Source organism: Callospermophilus lateralis, chromosome 11 (genome assembly GCF_048772815.1).
Source record: "Callospermophilus lateralis isolate mCalLat2 chromosome 11, mCalLat2.hap1, whole genome shotgun sequence".
Classification (NCBI taxonomy): Eukaryota; Metazoa; Chordata; class Mammalia; order Rodentia; family Sciuridae; genus Callospermophilus; species Callospermophilus lateralis.
This window is the reverse complement of record NC_135315.1, coordinates 12,447,231-12,472,954: the sequence shown is the minus strand read 5'-3', so window position 1 is coordinate 12,472,954 and position 25,724 is coordinate 12,447,231. Positions and strand designations below refer to the sequence as shown.

At 33.5% G+C, this 25,724-nt stretch overlaps 1 protein-coding gene across 3 annotated transcripts in view; it reads left to right on the top strand.

Moving 5' to 3' along the window:
• The window catches only part of Cep112 (centrosomal protein 112), a 472,932-nt gene that overhangs the window by 143,903 nt on the left and 303,305 nt on the right, over positions 1-25,724 (top strand). For all 3 annotated transcript variants that reach the window (XM_076869863.1, XM_076869862.1, XM_076869864.1), the window contains one exon: positions 5,697-5,776. In XM_076869863.1, coding sequence (XP_076725978.1) covers positions 5,697-5,776 — 80 coding nt within the window. The remainder of the gene's footprint in view (positions 1-5,696; positions 5,777-25,724) is intronic.

Below are 25,724 nucleotides of genomic sequence, written 5' to 3'. Positions count from 1 at the left end.
AAGTTAAAACTTAAAAATAACACCTCAAACAGACCTTAATCATACACTACAAAAATACTGTATTATGAAAAAATGAACCAGAAAAGCATTTATTGAATATTCTAGTGTGGGCCAGGTATGCTGGACGCTAGGGACATAAAAATAAATGAGAAACAGCTTCAAGCTTTAAGGAACCCCCCTGCTCAAAAGTATGCACATGAGCACATCCATATTTCACTCAGAGGGAAGTCCCTCATCTTCCCAGATAGTTCATTCTTCCTTTAGAAATGGTTCTCATAGATTTAGAGGCAGTAAATTAAATCAAGGTGCTTGTGTTAGGAGACCATCTAGCATCAAGAGGTGGCAGCAGAAAATTTGACAGAGGTTAAGATTGAATAGAGTGATAAAAAAAGCACTTGTATAAGAACTCAAGAATGCTTAGCAATTCAGGGCTATTTTCTGAAAGGGCTGAGTCCAAGGAAATTATTGTATTGTAGCACATTGTGAGTTTGGATCTTCTTAATGACCTGAAATTATCAAAAAAAATGTATGTGGACTATTTATTCTGAGAAGATAATAATAATTTTTCATGTTTATTGAGCTTTTAAAAAGTTTTCCGAATATCACTCTAAGAACATTAATTACATGGAGTAATTAATTAACTTACTACAAGTCTTTGATATACTTAGTGTTATTACCCCCATTTTAAGAGGTAGTACCCAAGACAGAGAATTTTTTTTAAACATTTTTTTTTTTTAGTTGTCAATGGATTTTTATTTATTTATATGTGGTGCTGAGGATTGAACCCAGGGCCTCATGTATGTCAGGCAAGTGCTTATCACTGAGACACGACTTCAGCCCAAGACAGAGAATGTTAAGTTGTGGAAAAAGTAAGGTTACAAATCTATACAATTTGATTTTAGATCCTCTACTCATACTGCATAATTTTGGATAGATTTTTCTAAGAAATGGTTAATATTTTGAATTTTTCTCCTAAAGAGATAATTCTTAGTTATGCTTTCATGCAGAAAAGTCTGTGCTCCCCAACCCCCAGCCAAAAAAAAAAAAAAAAAAAAAACCTGAGCAGGAAATAGAGGGAAACTACAGGTAGCATGGTACCTTGAGGTACAGACCCAATGTGTAGAGTATGATTGACTTGTCAGAAATTCTGGTATCAGTTCCCTGTTGGTTTTCCACAGATGGTATTTCAGTGAATCAGAGAGGATAGCTGTGGCATGAGGAAAAAACATCTCTGGATAACCTAGTCACAACCCTCTTGGGAATTGTCTTGGGCATTGAATTGTAGTGTAGCTCTGAGAGCTGAGTGGGGAATACTATTCAGGGGTGATTCCAGGAGAAAAGTCAAAATGGGGTCTGTTGGAAAATATGGTAAAGGAATAAGAACTTAAATAGCGAAGATTCAGAGAAAAGAGTTCCTTCTAAAAATGTTTTAGTCCAAAAGAAATATTAAGAACTCATCATAGAGTACAAGCAGATATGATGGCCATGCAAGAGAAACAGATATAATAGGGAACGAAAGAAATGACATGAAAATGGAGGGTACTGTCATAGAAAGGACTGGAAGTAAGACAGAAAGGCATAGTAGCAGATTTAAAATTCACATGGTCACTTCACTGGGTAGCACAGATTATAAAGAACTAAATCAGCGGTATGAAGGAAAAACAATTATCTTTCGGATTATAAAGGAAAAGGGCAAAGAATCAAAAAATATGGGAAAGATGATAGATACTAAGTCAGGAAATAGAAAACTAGTATACTACAATTGAAGGAAAGTTCAAAAAAAAAACACAATCATAAGTAAGACATGAGAAAACTTTTCAGAATGTCTATGTATGTAAATTGACAAGATTCACCCTTTAGCAAATAAAAATCAATGGAAGACTGAAAAAATTTGAATTACAGTACAGAGAGAATGATCTCAGATGTCCAGACTCGGGAAGGGGAGACCAAAACTTATATGATTTTAGTCTCTTTAGTTGCAAATTTAAATATCATAAAATAATAGAGTAGCATCATTCTAAGGCTTTAGGTCAAAATATGACCTAAGAATCTTACACGTGTGAAGGCAACAGAATGACATAATTGTATGTACAGAGCCTCAGAAGACATATCACTAGGATGTTATTTTTGAGAAAATTATTGAATGAGCCATCAAACTAAGCATAAGCGAAAACTCAAAAACAAAATGTACTTGAATGTATACGTGTTTTTGTGTGCGGTGATACTGGGGATGAAAGTGGAGAATATCATGTTAAGTGAAATAAACCAGACTCAGAAAGTTAAGGTCAAATGATGTTTTTTCTCTTATGTAGGAGTTAGAAGGGAAAAAAAAATTTTTAAAAGGGGTAATCTTATGAAAATAGAAGGGAAATTGATTGAATAGACAAAGGGAATCAAGGGGGGAGGGAGATGGGAAAGAAAAGGGGAAGAATAAAGGAATAAAATCGACTAAAATGTACTGCATGCATGTATAAGTATATCACAATGCGTTCTACTTTTATGTATAATTATGATGCTCTAAAGAAAAATATACATATACATGAATTAAAAAGGAGGAAGACCAGGGCTGGGGATGTGGCTCAGGCGGTAGCGCGCTTGCCTGGCATGGGTGCGGCCCGGGTTCGATCCTCAGCACCACATGCAAACAGAGATGTTGTGTCCGCTGAGAACTAAATAATAAGTATTAAAAAAAAAAATTCTCTCTTCTCTCTCTCTCTTTAAAAAAAAAAAAAAAAGGAGGAATACCGGAAGGGGAAAAGGGGTAAGGAGTAGGGAAGGGAAAAGGAAGCTCTAGGGAATTAATTGAAGTAAGTTATATTATGTGCATCTTTGAATATATCACAGTGAACCTCACTGTTATGAATGTATGGTATAATGCATTAATAAAACATTAAAAATAAAAGTGTTATAGTGAAAAAAGAATTAAAAATCTATAATTTGATAAGGAAAGTAAAAAAAATGTATTAAGGAAAATGGAATAGTGGTGAATGCCAAAATTATCAAAAGAGATGCATTTAAATGTATATTTCATGATGTGAAATAATGTAAATATCAGAAAAGATTCTTGAAAGAGAAGGGATGTGAAATTTCAAAATTTAAAACATCCACCTGGATGAACAATCTCAGATTATAGAAAAGAAAATGACTAGGAGAGAGAAATAAACATGTGCTAAGCTATTTTATTTAGAAAATGCATAGAAGTTAATGTTTACTTGCTGAATATTTTATTGTTAAATCTTTATTGCATTAGTTGGTGAAATTAAAAACTATCTGTCACTAAGAACAGTACAAGAAAAAAGAAATTACAGGTCAGTGTTTCTGATGAACATAAATGCTAAAATCCTCAACAACATACTTGCACACTAAATTCAATAGCACCTTAAAAGGATCAGACACCACGATCCAGTAGACCTTATCTCTAGGATGGAAGATTTGTTCAACATAGGCAAATCAATAAATATGATAGATCACAGTAATAGAATGAAGGACTGAATTTCCTGATCATCTCAATAGATGCAGAAAAAGCATTTGACAAAATTCAGCATTCTTTCATGATAAACAGTTTAAGTGTAGGAGGAATGTACTTCAACATAATAAAACCATATGTAACAAATCAGAGCTAACATTGTATTCTACCTTCAATCAGCATAGTGCCGAAAGTCTAAGCCAGAGAATTTATGCAAGATTTTATTTCAAGAAAGGATTGTAGTGCTACAAAAATGTATGTTCCCAGAATCTTCAAATTAGGTCATTGCTGAGTTCCAATTTGGAGTTTTAATATTAATATTTGATTCTAGACCTTCAAAAGACTAGATTTGTGTTGAGACTAGTGCTCCTGTGACTTTAGTAATGTTTGTTTTCTGGTTAAACATGCTTACTGTGTGCCAAGCACTGTAGTACATGGTAGGGATCCAAAGGAAGTAAGACAATAATTTAAGTCTTCAACCTGGTAAAATTTTGAACAACAGAATTCGTTTTTTTTTCCCCATGTAAAAATAGAATAAATGTAGTGATGAAGATCTGCAAGGCAAGTTGATTTTTCTTTTTTGAGAATAAAAATAGCCTTCATGAGATATTTTAAATTTACTTTTTAAGAGAGGGGGCGGAGGGGCGCTTGTCTCCTGATTCTCCTGTTCATTCACACTTTCTACCACCCTGCATTTGTCTCTTCTACTCAGTATTTTTTTGTTTTAGCAATTACCATCAGAGCAGCCAGTAGAAGGTTTTTGATATTATATAATGTTGCCTCCTCTATCCTTATTCCTTTTGGTTTTAAAGGAGATTGTTAATTTTATCAATTTATTTACCTTACTAAAATTCCAACTGGAAAAATTAAAGAGAATTATAAAAGGAACAGGAAAACCTAGCATAGGGGCTGGGGATGTGGCTCAAGCGTTAGCGCGCTCGCCTGGCATGCGTGCGGCCCAGGTTTGATCCTCAGCACCACATACAAACAAAGATGTTGTGTCCGCCGAAAACTAAAAAAAATAAATATTAAAAAATTCACTCTCTCTCTCTCTCTTAAAACAACAACAACAAACAAAAAAAACCTAGCATAGTAGCACATGCCTGTAACCCCTGCTATGGGGAGGCTGAGGCAGGAGGATTTCATGTTTGGGGCCAGCCTCAGCAACTTAGTGAGACCCTGTGTCAAAAATAAAAAGGACTGGGTATGCAGCTCAGTGGTAGAGTGCTGGCCTGACATGTGAGAACTCCAGAGTTCAATCCTGAGTTCCACAATAATGAAAATAATAAGGCAAAGGCCACGTCATTTAGGGTTAAACAGGTCCCCATCCAAACTGACAGAAGTAACTATTTTTGGCCAGCATTGCTTCAGCATTTTATACAGCTTATTGCATGTGTATGCTCATTGCCATTGCTCATGTCACTGCTCTCTCATCTCACTGACCCCCAGTTATGTTTTGAGTCCCACCACGGTTGCAGATCCATAGCAGGTATTCTCATCCCCCTAACATAAGAGCTTTCTTACTGTCATCAAGGCTCTGCATCCTTGGTGCTATGTGAGTGGAACTGAGGCTGCATTTTATTCCTGCCTTTCTGTTGAGCTGTACTAGTGTTTCTTTTTCATATTTTAAGATCCCTGTAGTGTTCACATTAGGTACACTTATCTACATTGTCTGTGAAGAGCTTTTTGTGAATAGAAATCTTCATTTAGCTCTTGTTATTGATGTTGCCATCCTACCTACTTAAAGGATGCTACATTCAGGAAAGAGGTAATGGGGGAGGGGGACATATCCTTCCAAACTCAGTAAGCAGGCATAGGAATCACACCCAGCAGGCGGGCAGAAGACTGCTCATCACATCCCTTATTCTTGAGGAGGATGGGTGTATTACTTATTGTATTTTCTTGCATCTCATGATAGTGTTTTCTTTGGGCTAAAGTATAATTGTAAAAAATAAATGTGCCTTTTTGAGTTTCTTACATGTCAATTTTAAGAGAGTCTACATGTAGGTGGATTCAGGCAATCATTAGCTTTTAATAGAAAATTGATATTTGAAGTATAGTATAGAAATCATTCCATGGTAAATTATTATGGCTGACTAAATTTCTATCTTAAAGTGTCTAAATCTGATTTTATACTACAAGTGGATTTGAAATTACTGTTTCATTATTTGTATTTCTCTTTTGAGTATACTGGTCTTTTAATAAATTTCACATATTCTTTTCATGGCAGGTTCATGACTTGCAGAATGAACTTGATAAAGAAAAAGAAGATGCTCAAAAGAAAATTCATAAATTTGAAGAAGCTTTGAAGTGAGTAAAAATCACAACAGATTTAATTTAAAAATATATACCTTCATACTCAACTATAAGCCAAATTAAGTAATTAGAACCTAAGAATCATATTTTATAAGAGCATTGCTATGAATAGTTTGCATTGGTTTTCCATCATGAATTTCTATTTTCAGAATTTTATTACTAGTCAGTATTTTTTTTTAAAAAAAGAAAAATCAGTTCAGCTGTTTTTAAGTGATAGGAATGTAAGAAAATAGAACCTAGTGGTTTCAGATGTTTTCTTTCTCTTAAATGGAAACAGATTTTTTAAAAAATGAGATTAAAATCTTAAGACATTTAGAAATCCCTCTGTAGATTTTGTTGAGAAATTTGGGTAATGAGATGTTCCAGTCGTCATATTTCAAAATATATTTCTGTACAGGCATTGTTTAGGAAAGGTTTTTGTCTTAAGATATAATATGTAAAAGTTCATTGAAGATTTAGATTATGTCTTCTCCATTATTTTCCTAACTATGACTAGATTTTATCTTGAAGTCTTTAGCTGAAAACACTGATTCATTCAGTAAATACTGAGTTTCTACCATGTGTCAGGCAATGTATGGTCCTTTCTCAGAAGACCACATAGTCTAGTTGGAAAGTTATTTAAGAAATTTGGCAATTAGAGTCCACAACAATAAGAATTTTAATTGGATGAAGGTCAACATGGCATCTGACCCAATAAAGTGATTTAAGAACACAAATTTCTTAAGCTCAAGCTCAGTATATCTGGCTAACTCCTAGAGAATTAGCTAATTCCATTTTTCTTGCTTTCTCAAACCTCCAAATAGAAATACCTTACAGAAAGTCGAAAAAGAACACTCAGCATCAAATAAACTTTATATCAAATTCTCCCTGGGAAGACTGCAGAACCATTCCCTCTCAGATTGTTTGTTAGTAAAATATATTGGCTCAGCTGCTGAATAGAACATCTTAAAAGAGTTTATGTATTATGAAATCACAGGATGCCAATTTTTTATCTACACAAAGATTTATTGTTTGCTCATATCAAGTGTGAATTAGATGAAATCAAAAGGAAATGATAATATGCATTAAACATGAACTCAAAAAACTTTTATTATCTAACTGTAACTGAGTAATGACAGAACTAATACTCTTAACTCTCAAGGTCTTTATCAGAATACTGCATCTTGGAGTTCAAGGAAACTGTTTTAGAATTTTAAGTAAAATTGTTCAGTAGGTTTCTTTCTGCCATCCCCTAAGCGGGTGGTATCTTCGTTTTCACTGTGTGTGCATGATTGCAACAGTACAGCATCCAGTACAGCACGAGTAATCAGGACGAAAGCATCAGAGGGGCCTGGGGATATGGCTCAGTTGGTAGAGTGCTTGTCTCACAAGCACAAGGCCCTGGGTTCAATCCCCAGCACCAAAAAACATAAACAAACAAAAAACCTTTTATTTTATTTTATATTTTTTTCTTTCTTTTTTTTATTGGTTGTTCAAAACATTACAAAGCTCTTGACATATCATATTCAATACATTTGATTCAAGTGGGTTATGAACTCCCATTCCCCCCCCTCCCCCGTATACAGATTGCAGAATCACATCGGTTACACATCCACGTTTTTACATACTAGTGTCTGTTGTATTCTGCTGTCTTTCCTATCCTCTACTATCCCCCCTCCCCTCCCCTCCCGTCCCATCTTCTCTTTCTACCCCATCTACTGTACTTCATTTCTCTCCCTTGTTTTTTTTTCCCCTTTCCCTTTACTTCCTCTTATATGTAATTTTGTATAATGATGAAGGTCTCCTTCCATTTCCATGCAATTTTCCTTCTCTTTTCCTTTCCCTCCCACCTCTCATCCCTGTTTAATGTTAATCTTCTTCTCATGCTCTTCCTCCCTGCTCTGTTCTTAGTTGCTCTCCTTATATCAAAGAAGACATTTGGCATTTGTTTTTTAGGGATTGGCTAGCTTCACTTAGCATAATCTGCTCTAGTGCCATCCATTTCCCTGAAAATGCCATGATTTTGTCATTTTTTAGTGCTGAGTACTACTCCATTGTATATAAATGCCACATTTTTTTTTTATCCATTCATCTATTGAAGGGCATCTAGGTTGGTTCCACAGTTTAGCTATTGTGAATTGTCCTGCTATGAACATTGATATAGCAGTATCCCTGTAGTACGCTCTTTTAAGGTCTTTAGGGAATAGTCCAAGAAGGGGAATAGCTGGGTCAAATGGTGGTTCCATTCCCAGCTTTCCAAGGAATCTCCATACTACTTTCCAAATTGGCCGCACCAATTTGCAGTCTCACCAGCAATATACAAGTGTACCCCTTTCCCCACATCCTCGCCAGCACTTGTTGTTGTTTGACTTCATAATGACTGCCAATCGTACTGGAGTGAGATGATATCTTAGGGTGGTTTTGATTTGCATTTCTCTGACTGCTAGAGGTGGTGAGAATTTTTTCATGTACTTATTGATTGATTGTATGTCCTCCTCTGAGAAGTGTCTGTTCAGGTTCTTGGTCCATTTGTTGATTGGGTTATTTGTTATCTTATTGTTGAATTTTTTGAGTTTTTTGTATACTCTGGATATTAGGGCTCAATCTGAAGTGTGAGGAGTAAAAATTTGTTCCCATGATGTAGGCTCCCTATTTACCTCTCTTATTGTTTCTCTTGCTGAGAAAAAACTTTTTAGTTTGAGTAAGTCCCATTTGTTGATTCTTGTTTTTAACTCTTGTGCTATGGGTGTCCTATTAAGGAATTTGGAGCCCGACCCCACAATATGTAGATCGGAGCCAACTTTTTCTTCTATCAGACGCAGAGTCTCTGATTTGATATCAAGCTCCTTGATCCATTTTGAGTTAACTTTTGTGCATGGAGAGAGAAAGGGATTCAGTTTCATTTTGTTGCATATGGATTTCCAGTTTTCCCAGCACCATTTGTTGAAGATGCTATCCTTCCTCCATTGCATGCTTTTAGCTCCTTTATCGAATATAAGATAGTTGTAATTTTGTGGATTGGTTTCTGTGTCCTCTATTCTGTACCATTGGTCCGCCTGCCTGTTTTGGTACCAGTACCATGCTGTTTTTGTTACTATTGCTCTGTAGTACAGTTTGAAATCTGGTATTGCTATACCTCCTGATTCGCACTTCCTGCTTAGAATTGCTTTTGCTATTCTGGGTCTTTTATTTTTCCATATGAATTTCATGATTGCTTTGTCTATTTCTACAAGAAATGCCGTTGGGATTTTGATTGGCATTGCATTAAACCTATAGAGAACTTTTGGTAATATCGCCGTTTTGATAATGTTAGTTCTGCCTATCCATGAACAGGGTATATTTTTCCATCTTCTAAGATCTTCTTCTATTTCTCTCTTTAGGGTTCTGTAGTTTTCATTGTATAAATCTTTCACCTCTTTTGTTAGGTTGATTCCCAAGTATTTTATTTTTTTTTAAGATATCGTGAATGGGGTGGTTGTCCTCATTTCCATTTCAGAAGATTTGTTGCTGATATACAGGAATGCCTTTGATTTACGCATGTTGATTTTATATCCTGCCACTTGGCTGAATTCATTCAATAACATAAACAAACAAAAAAACCTTTTTTTTTTTTTTTTTAATTTCTGAGCTCTCTGTCAGATAGGCTTCTGCCATAGAGTACTTTTCTTCTTTTCTAATGACTTTCAAGTCACAAGTCCTTTGATTATCTCATAGAATTAATAGTAGAATTATGTGACCATGTGGAGTTATTCTTATGAATTAAGATGTTAAGCAATGTGAGTAAGATATTACTAGAAAAGTTGGGTAACTTTTTTTCTGACTCATGTCAAAGACTGAAAAAGGTTAGGTGTTGTTCTCTGAGAATATGATGTAGTTGATACACTCTCTCCAAGTAATTGAAACTGCCAGCTCAGTCTTTGATTTAGGTCTCAGGTAATATTTCAGAACTTATCATTATTCAAGAGAGACACTGGATTGTAGTCAGCATTTTTCATTTAAAATGCTAACTCCTGAAAATTAACCTGCCAGTTGTTGTTCCTAAGAAATGAAACTAGTTTAAAGTTGCTTCTCTTTTAATTTTTTCTTCTGCAAACATCCTAATAATTTTTGTATTCTATTTCATTTTTACTGTAGAAAATAATTTAAAAACCTTCTAGTAATTAAAAGTTATCTACAACTTTAAGTATAAATGGAATGAATTATATGTGTTCATTTTTTGAAGATAAGTACATAAAGTATATGGGTATCAGTATACTCTAATACATGAAAAATGACTACATATAACAAAATAATTTAATATAACTCTTTGAAGGACTACCACTTCAAAATTATTGTTTCTTTTTTGGAGGAGTTAAAAAAATCTGTCAATATGGGCTGGGGTTGTAGCTCAGTGGCAGAGTGCTTGTCTGACATTTGTGAAGCACTGGGTTCAATCTTAAGCACCACATAAAAATAAATAAACAAAATTAAGAAATTGTGTCCATCTATAACTAAAAAGTAAAAAAAGATATTCAAAAATATATTAATATGCACAAGGCTGTAGTTATGGTCCACAATATATAGTATATGTTTAACTTATTCCTTTTTAAAGGTATTCCTGTATTTACCAAATTTGATTTTTAAGCATTATTTGATATTGTATAAATTATTTAGTTATTTATTCATTTATTCTTTTTAGCTATACATGACAGTAGAATGTATTTTGACATACATATATAGAGTATAACTTCTGTTTTTGTGGTTGTACATGATATGGAGTTACACTGGTCATATTCATATGTGAATGAAGGAATGTTATGTCTGATTCATTCCTATTGTCTTTCCCATTCCCATTTCCCTTTCTGTCCTCCCATTGCTATAACTTCTCCTTGTTCAATATGGGGAACCTCCACTCCTCTCTCCACCCTGCCTTTTGTGAGTCAGCATCTGCATGTCAGAGAGAACATTTGGCTTTTGGATTTGGCGGGTTGGGTTATTTCACTTATTAAGATAATCTCCAGTTCTATTCATTTACCACCAAATACCATAATTTTATTTTTCTTATGACTGAGTAATATTCCATTGTATATATGTACCACATTTTCGTTATCCATTCATCTGTTGAAGGGCACCTGGTTTGGTTCCATTGTTTAGCTATTGTAAATTGAGCTGCTATAAACATTGATATGGCTGTATCATTGTAGTATGCTGATTTTAAGCCTTTTGAGTATATGCCAAGGAGTGGGTTAACTGGATCAAATTGTAGTTCTATTCCCAGTTTTCTGAGGAATCTAATACTGCTTTTCAGAGTTGCCCCAATTTGCAGTCCCACCAGCAGTGTGTGACTGCTTTCCCCCTGCATCCTTGCCAACATTTATTGTTTTATTTTTTAAATTTTATATTTTCTATTAAAAAGAATGTATTATTTTTAGTCTTTAAGTAAAATCTGCTTTTATGTTATTACATCAATGATATTTTCTAGTTTTTCTTTAGAGAGTAAAAAGGGCTTTGATACATATCAAGACCTGGAAGATCATATAGAACTTTAACCATATGAGTCAGAGTTTCATTCATTTCCTTAGAGCTAGAGAGCAGCTGATTGCTGTCTTCCATGTAATTACATTTTCTTCCAACCCACAAAGTGATGTCACCCAAAACCATCTACAGCAAAAACATGCCAAGGTTTTACAGTGAACTGAGCACTAATTATTGTTCCATACAGTCAAGAGATTCAAAAGATAGTGGCCTAAAACTTTATTAATTAAATGTGCAAATATTTCTTGAGCACTTTCTATGTTCCGGGAATTGCCGTATGCATTTGGTAAATTCGAGTCGAAGAAAAAGATTTAAATAAAGAACCCATGCCACTTAGAGCTTACACTCTAGTGAGGGTCAATAAACAATAAACCCTGCTAAGTAAATTACAAAATGCACTTTTAAATAGAGCAGGAAAATGAAGATCAGAACTTCTGGGAAAGGGATTGCAATTCAAATAGACTGAACTTGTCGATGTGTTCTAGGGATCACCTCTGAATCAATAATCAGTTTGGTTACACACAGAAACCAACTCTAAACAGAAAATGAATGTATTAGATATTAGGTAACATAACACAAAATTGACAGTAATACTGAAAAAAAGTCAAGACTTAAGGAGACTCAGAGGCCCTGGGAATAATCAACACTTTAATCACTTACCACCACGGTTATAAATGTTCTCCTACCACTTTGTACCATTCTGCACTAACCCAATCAAGATTGGAAGTTCCAGGAGAATTTGGTTAATCAATTCAGAGTCACATGCCTATTGAGTGGGTAGTTAACCTCCAAAAAATGGAATTTCAAAAGAGTTATAATTTATTGAAAGGAAATTAGTATGTCTATGCCAAAGTAATGGAAATGGTGATAGACAAACAAACTTAATTTGTTCCCAGTACAAGTGCCAGCTCCAGAATGTCCACACAGAGGACATTAGAGGTAGCAATCTGACTGCAGAGAGCAATAAGGTATTTTTCTTAATGCTGTGTTTTGATAACAATCACACCATTTGATTTAAATTGTATCTTTATTTGTGTAGTTTTGAAAGGTTGCTGAAGATTATTCAAACCACACCAAGGTCTGTTCAGGACCTTGGCCCATTTATTGATTGGGTTATTGGGTTTTTTTAGTGCTTAGCTTTTTGAGTTTTTTATATACCCTAGAGAATAGTGCTCTATCTGATGCATGAGGGGTAAAGATTTGCTCCCAAGATGTAGGCTCTCTATTCACCCCACAGATTGTTTCTTTTGGTGAGAAGAAACTTTGTAGTTTGAATCCATCCCATTTATTGATTCTTGATTTTAATTCTTGCACCATCAGAGTCTTATTAAGGAAGTTGGGGCCTAATCCCACATGATGGAGATTAGGGCCCACTTTTTCTTCTATTAGACACAGGGTCTCTGGTTTTATTCCTAAGTTCTTGATCCACTTTGAGTTGAGTTTTGTGCATGGTGAGAGATTGGGATTTAATTTCATTCTGTTGCATATGGATTTCCAATTTTCCCAGCATCGTTTGTTGAAGAGGCTATCTTTTCTCCAGTGCATGTTTTTGACACCTTTGTCTAATATAAGATAATTGTAATTTTTTGGGTTAGTCTCTGTGTCCTCTATTCTGTACCATTGGTCTACCAGTATGTTTTGGTGACAATACTATGCTGTTTTTGTTACTTTGGCTCTATAGTATAGTTTAAGGTCTGATATATGATGCCACCTGCTTCACTCATCTTTCTAAGGATTGCTTTAAGTATTCTGGGTCTCTGGTTTTTTTACTTGCTTGTGGAATTTCCAGTACAATTAGCCTGGAAGGATGCTCATCTGTACTAATTTCACTACATCCTTTAGGGCCTGAGCATATGCACTTTTTTATGTTTTTTTTTTCTTGGTAATTGCCATTCTGACTGGAGTGAGATGAAATCTAAGTGTAGTTTCAATTTACATTTCTCTAATTGCTACAGATGTTGAACATTTTAAAATATATTTGTTGATCACTCATATTTCTAATGTGAAGTGTCTGTTCAGCTTCTTTGCCCATTTATTGATTGGATTATTTCAAGGCATGAAGTTTTTTGTGTTCTTTATATACCCTAGAGATTAATCCTCTATCTGAGGAACAGGTGACAAAGATTTTCTCCCATTCTGTAGGCTCTCTCTTTACAATTTTGTTTCCTTTGCTGTAAAGAAGCATTTTAGTTTGATACCATCCCATTTAGTGATTCTCGTGCCCCATGAGTCTTGTTGAGGAAGTTGGTTCCTAAGCTGACATGATGGAGACTTATGCCTACTTTTTCCTCTTCTAGATGCAGAGTTTCTGGTATCATGACTAGGTCTTGGGCCTACTTTGAGTTGAGTTTTGTTCAGAGTGAGGGATAGGGATTAAGTTTCATTCTATTACATATGGATTTCCAGTTTTCCCAGCACCATTTGTTGAAGAGGTTATCTTTCCTCTAATGTATGTTTTTGGTGCCTTTGTCTAGGATGAGATAACTGTGTTTATGTGGGTTTGTCTCTGTGTCTTCTGTTGTGTTCCATTGGTCTTAATGTCTGTTTTGGCCAATTAATGTCTGTTTTTGTTTCCATAGCTCTGTTGTATAATTTAATGTCTAGTATTGTGATGCTTCGTGCTTAACTTTTCTCACTGAGGATTGCTTTGACTATTGTGGGCCTCTTATTTTTCCAAATGAATTTCATGAATGCTTTTTCTATTTCTATGAAGAATGGAATGGAACCTTAATAGGAATTGCATTAAATCAGTATAAGGCTTTTAGTAGTTTGGCTATTTTGACAATATTATTTCTGCCTACCCATGCCTAAGAACATGGGAAGTCTTTCTCTCTTCTAAAGTCTTCTTCAGTTTCTTTCTTTAGATTTCTGTAGTTTTAATTGTAGAGGTCTTTCACCTCTTTTGTTAAATTGATTCCAGGTATTTTATTTTTTGAGGATATTGTTAATGGAATAGTTTTTTAAATTTCTCTTTTAGTTGATTTATCACTGATGTATAGGAAAGCAATAGATTTACTTTAATTTTATATCCTGCTACTTTGCTGAATTCATTTATTAGTTCTAGAAGTTTTCTAGAGGAATTTTTAAGATCTTCTAAATATAGAATCATGTCATTGGCAAATAGGAATAGTTGGAGTTCTTTTCCTATTTGTATCTCTTTATAAATTGTCTGTTTTAAAGTATTCAAAGAAGCTTTCAAAAACATCTGTTTGATAACTTTTTCAAATTCTTCCTTTGCACTAAAATACAAAGATGACTTGTCAGCAATTTATGCTGATCTATTTTAATTTCTTGCATTGTCAGAAAGTAAACATTACAAATATATTTTACCCTAAAATAGCATAGAAAAGTTTTCTGTTTTTCATATAGTATTGAAAATAAGTAGTAGTAATTTCATTACCACACAGTGGTCCTTAGATGATATGGTTACAAATAACCCTGTTGGAACCAAAAATACTTTGTTTTCATTGTATTTGTACTCGCTTGCTCTCTCCCCCACCACAATCTCTCTCTTGTGTAAATGTATACACTATAAATAAAAATTTTCCTACATTTTTGAAAACAGATAAAACAAATTCAAATCTGGGCCATAACCTCTGGCCAGATGCCTCTTGATACTGTTAGTACACACTAATCATGCAGTTTTATTAAATGAGACAACTGTGTTATGAATTCTGGATATTCCAATAATTTACTTTTTTAGTCTTTATATTAAATTTTCTCACAGTTACTTTATAATCCTGAAACTTATGTTAAGCTAATTTTCACAAATATATAAATATAAAAAAATATAATTTTTTTCTTTTTACTTATCAGTGTATCTTGAAGCCAGTTTCATGTGAAGACAACGTATTCCTTATTTTATGCTTTTTGTATTTGTTGTAGCATGATTTATTTAATGAGCTTCCTTCGGAAAACACCTGGTGAAAATTCTTCCATTTTCCTTCTACTACATAAATGGTCTGATTTTTACATTTAAATCTGATTCATTTGCGATATATCTATTGAAGGTTCTGAGGTATGGATCCAGTTAGGTTTTGGCTTTTGTTAAATGGTTAGACAGTTACCTCAACCATTAAGTTACCTCAACTTTTACAGTTATTATAGTTACCTTTACAGTTATTACAGTTACCTTTATTTAATAATCTTAACCTTTCCCTCACTGTAGTGTCACTATAATACCTTTATTATTACAGTTATTTCTGTACTTTCTGCTTTTCATATACTGTTCTCCATATATAGAGGTTTCCATATACATCTACCAGTGATATATTCTTTAATGACTGCAGTTGAAAAATAGTATTTACAGACTAGTAGGACATCTTATCCAGCCACAGTAAACACTCCGTTCTTTTTCAGAATTTTCCTTTTGTTTCATTTGTATTTTTCTATTTGAGCTTTGTAATTACCTTATTTTGTAAAAAAAAAAAAAATTAGTAACTAATGTTTCTGAACATTCATAGTTCAACAGAGGAAGTGTTTACACCTTATAATGTTGAATCCTTTTATCTAAGAACATGATATTCCTTTCCATTTGTTTGGATCTTTTGTGCCATGTTACAGCTATATCCTTTCTTTGAAGCAAAAATAATTCACAACAAATTTATGTTACTTAATATCCCAAGTTAATTCTTTCCCATTATATTAAATGTGTGTCAGTATTTTGACTAATAGTATATGTAACTTGAAGATTAAAAAGTTACATTCTAGGTTTAAAGTTTTAAGCAAAATTTAAGATGAAAATTTTAAAATTTCTATACTTGTGGACATACCATGTACTTTTACATGAAGAATGTAAACTCTTGAGTACACCGTTTGTGTATACTTCTGTCATTATTCAATGTCTGTGTTTTATTTGATTTTTATCAAATTAATTTATTAATTATTCCCACCAAATATCTTGCTCTAGGAACTTGGTTGGTACTGGGTATAAAGTGCTGCATAAGCCATGACGTCACTGTGATAGTCACTGTACACACCTGTCAAGTTTTGTCTAGCACAACTTTTGAGGGCACTTGACAGTGTCTAAACTGGGATGTTCTTTCCCTCCAAAGAATGCTGTGTGGGAGTGCCACGTATTTGGCTTTCCATATGCTTCCTAATTTTCCCCATGTTCAGTTATCCCAGAACTATACTCATTGTGTGGCATGAAAACAGTTGCTATGAGAAACTGAGAGGTGTGTAACAAATGGAGGGTAAACCACACCTGTGGTCAACTTAGTAAGGATGTAATTGAGCAAGAGACAAAGTGTACTGTAAAGTTTTTGGAATTGCCAATTTCTGTCCCTTGAAATCTTAACTGTTGCTCCAGATTGTGATTCTTGTTTCTCTCAAATCATGGCTTTTAGGACACTCAGTTCATCTTAAATCTTATTAATGACCCTTCAGTAAGCCCTTTTCTCCATGACCTGCACATGTCTTCTGTTCATCATGTATCTGACATAGACTATAATACCTCTTTCCTAGGTTTTGTATATTATGAACATAACCTTATTGAGGGTGTTATTCATGTACTCCTATAGGGTATTTTCTTTCTTTTTCTTATTGGTGCATTATAGTCCCATAGTTTTTATAATTTTCTCATTGGCATGCAAGATAGATATCCAAAACCCAACAAACTGAACACATTTTGTAACCAGCTCCTAAACTGGGAAATTGAATATTACCACCATTATGAAAGATTCCCCACAGCCCCCTAACCAGTACCTGCCCCACACAAACTAACCAGATTTCTGTTTTTATATGTAAGGACTTGCACAGAATGTACTTTTTTGTGCCTGGCTTCGTCTCCTCAGCATTTAAGTTTGTGAGATTAATCTGTATTATTTCATATCATTGTAGTTTATTTACTTAATGTCACTATTCATCTGGGAATGTTTGTAGTTTGGGGATATTATTAATAATGCTGCTGTGAACATTTTTATATGGTTTCCTTTGATAAATACATATTTGCATTACTGTAGAATGTATAACTCTATCAAGTTTTTATGTGGTGTCAAGTAAGGCACATATGTGGGGAGAATAGTCCTATGTGAATTCCTGTAGCCAGCAGAACTTGACTATTCAGTGGCATTCAGATAACCAGAGTAAGTGTGTGTGTGTCTGTTTCTGAAATGAGTGTGTGTGTGTTTATGTATATCTACGCATACATACATATTTACATTTAGTTTTTTAAAACATGTAATTATACTTTTATATATAATTGTTTATAAAACTACAATTTAGTTTGCACATAGAATTCTCAATACTTTCTGAAGTAATTTAGAATGTTCTTCAGTGGTATTTTTATTTGAAGCCAATTCTGAATATTGGTGCTGTTCAGCAAATGTTTACCATCTGATTATTGAAAGCTATTCTATAAATTATTTATTCATGTAGAGATTAGCGCACCCCTTCTTTGCCTGACATTATCTTTAGTTTTGTTTAAAATGAGGAAATTTGTGAAAAGGTTTTGTGGTGTTGTTTTTCCCAACAAACTGACATACAGCTTTTTAAAAACATAACTTCTTGCTTAATATGTATAGTATTTATAATTTTCTATTACAGTGGAAAAACAGATTATTTACCCCTAGAGTTATATTTTTAAATGAGTTATGTTTTTAAACAGATTGGAGGACCTCTCCTACAAGGCACTTTTAAATCTCCTTTATTTATCTTTGGTTGCTCATTTGTTGTTATAAACCAACATTTATAATATTAGTAGGAACAGGAATTAATCTTCAAATAGGTACACCTTGAAGATATTAAAGCTGCAAAGTTATAATGACAGTGTTTTTATACATTTATTTACAAGGCATTAATCTTAATAGAAGACTTAAATAGAATACTGAACAATTTTGTGCTTATTCAAGAAGGGAAGGACTTTATTTTGATAAGGTTTTTCCTTTTAATGGAGCATTGCCAACTGCAAAATTTAGATGAAGTTGTGTTAATAGCAGACAACCTTCCAGTATACCTAGGAGCTTGAATTTTGAGTTTGGGTTGAAAGGGCTTGCTGGGTTAAATCAATCTTGTGTAAGAATTTTAAAGTATAGCTGAATAGTATAATGCTAAATTTAGTTTTAGATATTGCCAGTGAGAACTGTAGCTTGTTCATTTTGTCTGAAAGGTTAGCGAAGAATATCTTCAGGAATGAATAATGATATTTACTTTAAAATGGGAAAAAAAGAATTAAGGAGCTATGAAGAAAGAAGCTGAAAGGAAAGCCAACAAACTCAAGAACTAAACAATTTCTAGGACCAGCAAGTGAACAAAAACATCTTTATAAGGTCACCTTGATTAGAAATTTTATTGTTTAGAAAAGGAATTGTGTACTTTTCATAAGTCAGAAGATTAATTGTAAATACAGTTCTATCGAAATGCACTGAAAGGTTTTTAAATGGTTAACAAAATTTACATTCTGGGATAAATCATAATTGATCACAATGCATTATTTTTAACATTGTTCAAAGTTTATTCAGAATTTTTACTCCTATGATTTTATGTCAGATTGGTTTACTTTGAGTTAATTTTATTCTTACTGAAACACTTTCTTCCCTGTGATTTTATAACACCAGAAGCATTTGATGATTTTTCTACTGAATTAACTGTTCTATATCAGTCTCTCTTGTTGCGTCTTTTGCTACTGGGATTCTGTATTTTAAGAGTTCCCCAGTTCCATCCTTGAACAACCTTTCTTCTCCATTTGTATCCTCTCCTTTAGTGATCTCACTAAGGCCTCTAGTGCCAGTAAGTACCACATACTGAGTGAATTGCAGGTCTTTGTCTTTGGTCCAGATCTCTCTATTGCTTTACTGAGTCCTATATTCAGTATCTTTATTTTACTGAGTTAATTTCTTATTGTTGAGCTTTGAGAGCTTTAAAAATATCTTATGAATGCAAGTCCTTTATTAAATATGTTATGGGAAAATATTTTTCACAATCTGTGACTTGTCTTTTAATTCTTTTAATAGTGTCATTCAAAAGCATGGTCTTAATTTTGATATAACCCAATTATTTACTTGTTTCTCTTAAAGAGCATGATTTTGGATATCATATCTAAGAAATATTTTATGATCTGTCCTGGAATCACAAAAATTGCCTCCTATGTTTTGTTCTGGATGTTATATAGTTTAGGTTTCATATGTAGGTCTAATATCTATGGTATCTTTTGTGTAGTGCATGGTGCCATCCTGATTTTCACTAGAGAGTAATTTTTTTCTGTTGAAAAGTTAAGGCTCTTTCTCTTTGTCCTTACAATTGAAAATTATCATCATGATACTCAAGGTTCATTCTAGGATTCAATAAGAAACTAAAAAATTTTAATTTTCCAGTAAAAATTATACATCTTAGTTGTTTATTTCAAATGTTTATTTTCTACTTTTTCTTAGTAATATTTTTATCTCTTTTGTCATTTCTTCTCATTTCTAGTTTGCTTTCTCATTTTTAATTGTTTGTCCTGAGTATATTTTTAAACTAGTTTATGACATTAATTTGTATTTGTGCACATTGCTAATTTCATTATAATGGGTTTTTATTCAGCTCTGTATTTTTGCTTTTATAATCCCTTTTTTATCTTAGTACCTTCACCCTCACCCTGCCCCTGCTCTTTTAAACTAATTCTTTTTTTTAGTCTAATTCCCCAGTCTTTACCCCCATTTCATTTCTTTTGTTCAGGTGCCTCACACTTTTCTTGCTATTTTATTTTATTTTTTGGTCTTTATATTAGATTAATTGGATGCTAGGTTTTTCTTCAGTGTCTCTAGAATGTTGTTCTCTTTCCCTGGTTCTAGAGTATCTCTCAAACTTCATATGGTATGTTTCTCCCTTATCAATCAATCTAGAATGAGGTAGATTTTATCTGGTGTTCTTTTATTTATTTAGCAAATTCTTGGAGAGCTCCTACTGTGTGTGTTCTTTTCTAGGGACATTAATGCCCTATGTATTTTGGGTATGGAATATCCTGTCTCTGCCCCAGACTGACTTGAAAAAGGGTCATATTCTCTTAAAGATCCACAACTATTAAAATACATTGGTCAGTTGCCAGTGAAATTCCAAATTTCCAGAAAAATACCACCTATTGAAATTGTTTTACTGATGTTATACCCCTATATTTTATGTCCTTGATTTTCTGGATGAATGTAAATTTTATAGTTCTCATTATATTTTGAGCTGAAATAAATAAAAATCAATATTCATATTTTTTGTATTTTTGTACCTATCTTTATTTCTTTAGCTGTGGAGATTGTAGCTCCCTGTATCCAGTACACCAATATCATTCATCCTTTACTTCAATCCAGGTGTTTTCTGGGAATTGCTGGTTTTAAATGGATGTGTATAAAACACCAATAGATGTTTCCCAGAAATAGAGTATCGTCATGGAAGAATCCAGCTACAAATATTTCAGTAGTCTTGGACACAGAATCTGTCACTTGAGATAGAAGGTGTTTTTCTATCTCTTATTTTAATTCCTGAAACTAATTTTTTTTATAATTTTTATTGTTGGTTGTGCAAAACATTACATAGTTCTTGATATATCATATTTCATATTTTGATTCAAGTGGGTTATGAACTCCCATTTTTACCCCGTCCTGAAACTAATTTATATTTGCTTTCAGGTAGATCCCTATAGATACTTTTAATCAATCTATTCCATTCACTTTGTATTTACTAGAGAATCTCTCCAGGCTCGTCCATTGGCTTGTCTATTCATCTTCATTCTTATTGTTACTGTGATGTTTTATTTTCTTTTGTTCCCCCTCTCCTTCTAGGTATTTTAGTGAACACATGGGGGAGACTATTTGTGAGATGTTAGCCAGATGTCATTTCTGTATTTGAAGACTAGAACTTTTCTTACCCTGACTTTTTTGGATAGAATTCTTTTTGAAATGTGATATATTTTTTCCCATCCTTTTATAATTGCATAATGAACAAATTTATGATAAGTCTGCATCATCACTTTTGGAATCAATTATTGTGATTTGCTGTAGATTCAATTATAGATTAGTTTGAGGGACTAAAATCTAAATACACACTGACCTTTCCATGACTTTGAAACTTGATTTCTTTAAAAAAAAAAAAAAAGTCCTTGATCTCAGCTTGCTTTGTGGTCTTTTGCTTCTTTTTCAACGGGATAGAGTGAGGCATGTGGAGCTGTATGACCTCCTGAGCAGTATAACACGGTTAGCTCTCTGCAAAATTAATAAGTGAATCAAAGGCTGACTCACCAGCTCCCAAATGGTTTTTTCTTTTACTCCAGAAAAATCATCATATTCTCTGTTGCCATGACTGTTCTTTGATTTTTCACACCATTGAATATATGCTTTATTAATATAATAGACCGCAGACAACTCCTTCTGAGCTTTTATTCCTTTTTAAAAATTATTGTTGGCACTGTTTGTTCATGGAGTGTATGGTAAGTCTTTGTCATCATTTTTCAACTAACAATTGGTCGCTTTCCTCCTCTCCAGTCATCTATCACTGATTATATATGATGTTGGTGCTATTTCTATTCTTGAATATCCAGCCAGGCCAGAATATTGTTTCTTATTTTATTAATGTCCTTTTGTTATATCTTCTCCTTTTTGGATTTTGTAAGTTTTATATTTCTTGTATGAATCCTTCCACCAATTCGGTTACTTTAATTGCTTCCTGTTACAATTATTGTATCTTTCTTCATTTTGAAGTCTCTTTCAACTGTATTGGTCTTTTTTAACATTTATATATAAGCCAATGTTTTTTTTTAATATTTTTAGTTGTGGATGGACACAATACCTTTATTTTGCTTATTTAGTTTTTTTTTCAATGTGGTCTGGGGATCGAACCCAGTGCCTTGCACATGCTAGGCAAGCTCTTACCACTGAGCCACAACCCCAGCCTTCTATATCTATCTTAAGACCCTTTTTTCTCAACCTTACCCCAGGTCCTCTCCCTTTGTTCCTCTCTCTGTCTTTGCTTTCATAGACTCCTTTAAGGAATTAGTTTACTCATCCCCTCCACTTCATCTTCCACTTTTCAGCCCACTTCAGTCAGGCTTCTTTCCTTGTGTCTCCAGAACTTCTCCTTGGGTTTCCAGTGATTTCCAGTTTCTGTATTCTTCAGACTTTCCTTATGACATTCTCTTTCTCAATTTTTGTGAATCAAATCACCATCCTGATTTTCTTCCTCTACTAAGGGTTCTTTGCATGTTCACGCTTCTCCTCTTAGCTCTAGATTTTTCTCCTTACACAGTCTAGTCTGAGGCGACAGCCTTACTCACCAACATTCAGCAGTGGTTTGCAAATGTATGTGTTAGCTTTGGCCTATTTGCTTAATTTTGTTTATGGCACTTATTACTATGTGATTTCTCAATATATTTTGTATATGTAGTTTTACTTTTTAAATCCCACTTTTATAGGAACTTCAGGATTCTGTCATCTAAACCATTTTTTCCTCTTGTTATTTTGTTCTTTGTGGTACCCTTATCTTTGCTTTTTTTGCATTTCTCTTGTCCAATGTCATCTCCTATTCTGGTCACAGCTTTCCAGCAGACATTACAAATTCTTGGGCTGTAGATTGAGTCATTCTACATGCATCTTTAGTTTGGCCTACTTAATGTTTTCAGAATTTTGAATTAGTTGACAACCTTATAAAACTTGAGATTACACATAAATTTTAGATTTCTGATTTCTCTTCAAAGAAGTTCTGGGAAAATTGAGCCAATTTCTGACAAGGCAACAAGTAGTTGAAACTGATCGGATAGTGCTTAAATGAGATCATAAAGAAAATCACAAACTCCTTCAAGAATCATTATGATGGACACTGTCTTGTCAAATGACAAACTGCCTTGTCAGAATTGCCATTATCCATGGACACTGTCTTGTCGAGAATGAGCAATTAAATTACAAGTCAGTAATAACATCAGATTTTTATCTCATATTTAAAATCTTAAAAATTATACTTAAAGAAGTTTGTTAAAAAGAAAATTTGTAATGTAGTACCACAAAAAATAAAATGTAAAAATTGCTATCTAGACTGAAATTTGCTAAGTCTTTACCTCAAAAAACTTGATGGAGCAACAAAGTAAACATGAAAAAGTATACAAAATAATGCTAAGAACAGAAATCAGTGAAATTTAAAAGAGTGTAGAGATTCATTAAAACCAACTTTAAGAAAAGAATAAATGAATAAATTTGATGGTTTCTGTTAGAGTGATGAAGAAAAGACTAGATGGCAAAAAATAGACATGAAAGGAATAAAAATAACTCAGTAACACAATGGCATACATGACATTCAGTGTTTGGCTTACTCTTCTCATTTTTATTGCCTGGCCCCTGTAGATATTTGAATGTGGACCCCTGCCATACAGTTTCAGCTAGAGATTTTTCTTTCTTTTTTAATGGAGGAGATTCATGTAACCATTTAAAACTGAACAATTTAGTGATGTTTAGTGCATTCAGAAGATTGTGAACTAGTAGTACTCTATCTAGTTCCATATCATTTTCAACACCTTGAATAAAATCCTATACCCATTAAATGGTTAGTCCCCATTTCATTTCCAGTCCCCTCCTAGAGCCCACCTAACCACTTATCTGATTTCTATCTCTATGGTTGTATCTTTTCTGAATATTTCATGTATATGGAAGGTGACCTTTTGTGTCTGGCTTCTTTGCTTGACATAACTTTTCTGGAGTTCATATACATTGTAGAATGTATCATTACTTCATTTTTATGACTGAGTGATAATTTTTGATCCATTCAACTCTTGATAGACATTTGGGTTGTTTCTACCTTTTGACTATTGTGAATGTTCTGTGGAAGATTATTATTTTGCTCACCTGTTTTCAATTCTTTGAGTATTACTTATATAGGAGTGGAATTATTAGGACAACTAACTCTTTTTTGTACTTGGTTTCTAGCATGTTTTTCAAAATGATACTCTGGCAGTTGCCATTCTTATTTCCTTTTGTCTAGTTGTAGCTAGTGCTGTAACCCACAGAAGGAGAATAGTCTTTGAGAACTTTATAAAGGGTTTCCAGACATTTGATAAGATTACTTTTATTGGAACATGTTAATCTAGTCAAGAATTCAAATCATAGATTAAAGTATTGTATGAAGCCCTATAGAATATAACTAAGAAAGTGTGATGTTTTCATGTGGTAATTCTATCAAGTTAGAGTGAGCAGTTAAGTTGGGAAAGTTACCTCTCTGTATCTTCAGAGTATTTTGCCTGTATCTCTATGCCAGGCTTACAAACTTCTCTGCTAATCAATGCTAAAAGTACTCTGATAAACCTTTAGCTTCTATATCTACCCATGTATAATGAAAATATGAAATAGTAATAACATAATAAAATAGCCCTTCCCCCAAAATTATCCCCTATGCCTGGAGAGTTATAATAGAATTTTTAGACTGTCATACCTGGGGTCATATTGCAGTATGTCAGTATCATTATCTTTTCCAGTGGAGCTCATTTATAGAGTCATTTCAATTGTTTCTTCTTGTATTTATGAAAAATCAGGGGAAAAAGTGCAAATGATAGTGATAAGAAGCTAAGTGTTACAAACAAAATATCTGAGACAAAATAGAAATTCTCATTTGCCATAATGAAAGACAATACTTTTTATACCTCAACTAGTTTCCCATTGAACTTAAACTTGTGTGTTAAGTTGTGAGGAAAAGAACAAAATTAAGTTACACATCTGAAATACTACAAAAACATTCTCACTGATAGTTTACAGCCAACATATCTGTGAGATGTCACTATCAGATACTCTTTTTTCTTTACAGAGACTCAAAATATTTCATTGGTAATAAATTTACATAAATTATGTTTGATTAATTTTAATAGTAGATCTCTTCCTGATGGTGTCCTCAAGTTGCATTCTGAATATAATGGCTTATATGTCCAATTGATTGATTGATTGATTGATTAGGGGTTCTGGGGTCATATTAGCACTGTGCAGGCAGTCTCTCTACCACTGAGCTATAGCCCCAGGATAGTATTTTTACATGTAGTAAAAGTCATTCAGGAAGTTGGAAGAGCATAAACTAATATGTATAGATGGAGAGTGGAGAGTTGAACTAAGGAACAATTTAGAAGAAACCTGAGAAGAGTCCACTTGGAACCAAAATTACTGGGGACTGGTGGTCCAGATTGAGGATGACCCTAATTCCCCCAAAAGTAAATGGTTGAAGAATTGGTAATAGGGTGGTATATGATCAAATTGACATTGAAGAAAGGCTACTTTCCTGAATATTTCTTGGCAATAAACTAAGTATTGAATGAAGGACAGAACATGAGCTCTTGAAGAACATAATTTCCCCATCAGAAGGAATAAAATATTTTAAGGACATGAATTGGATGACATGTTAATGTCCACACATGAGGTTAGGAACACAGAAAGCAAACGTGACTTTCTGGAAGAAAGACTTCATTAGATTATTATAAGCAATCGATGAAAAATGTTAAACATTTCCATCCTTGGAAAAC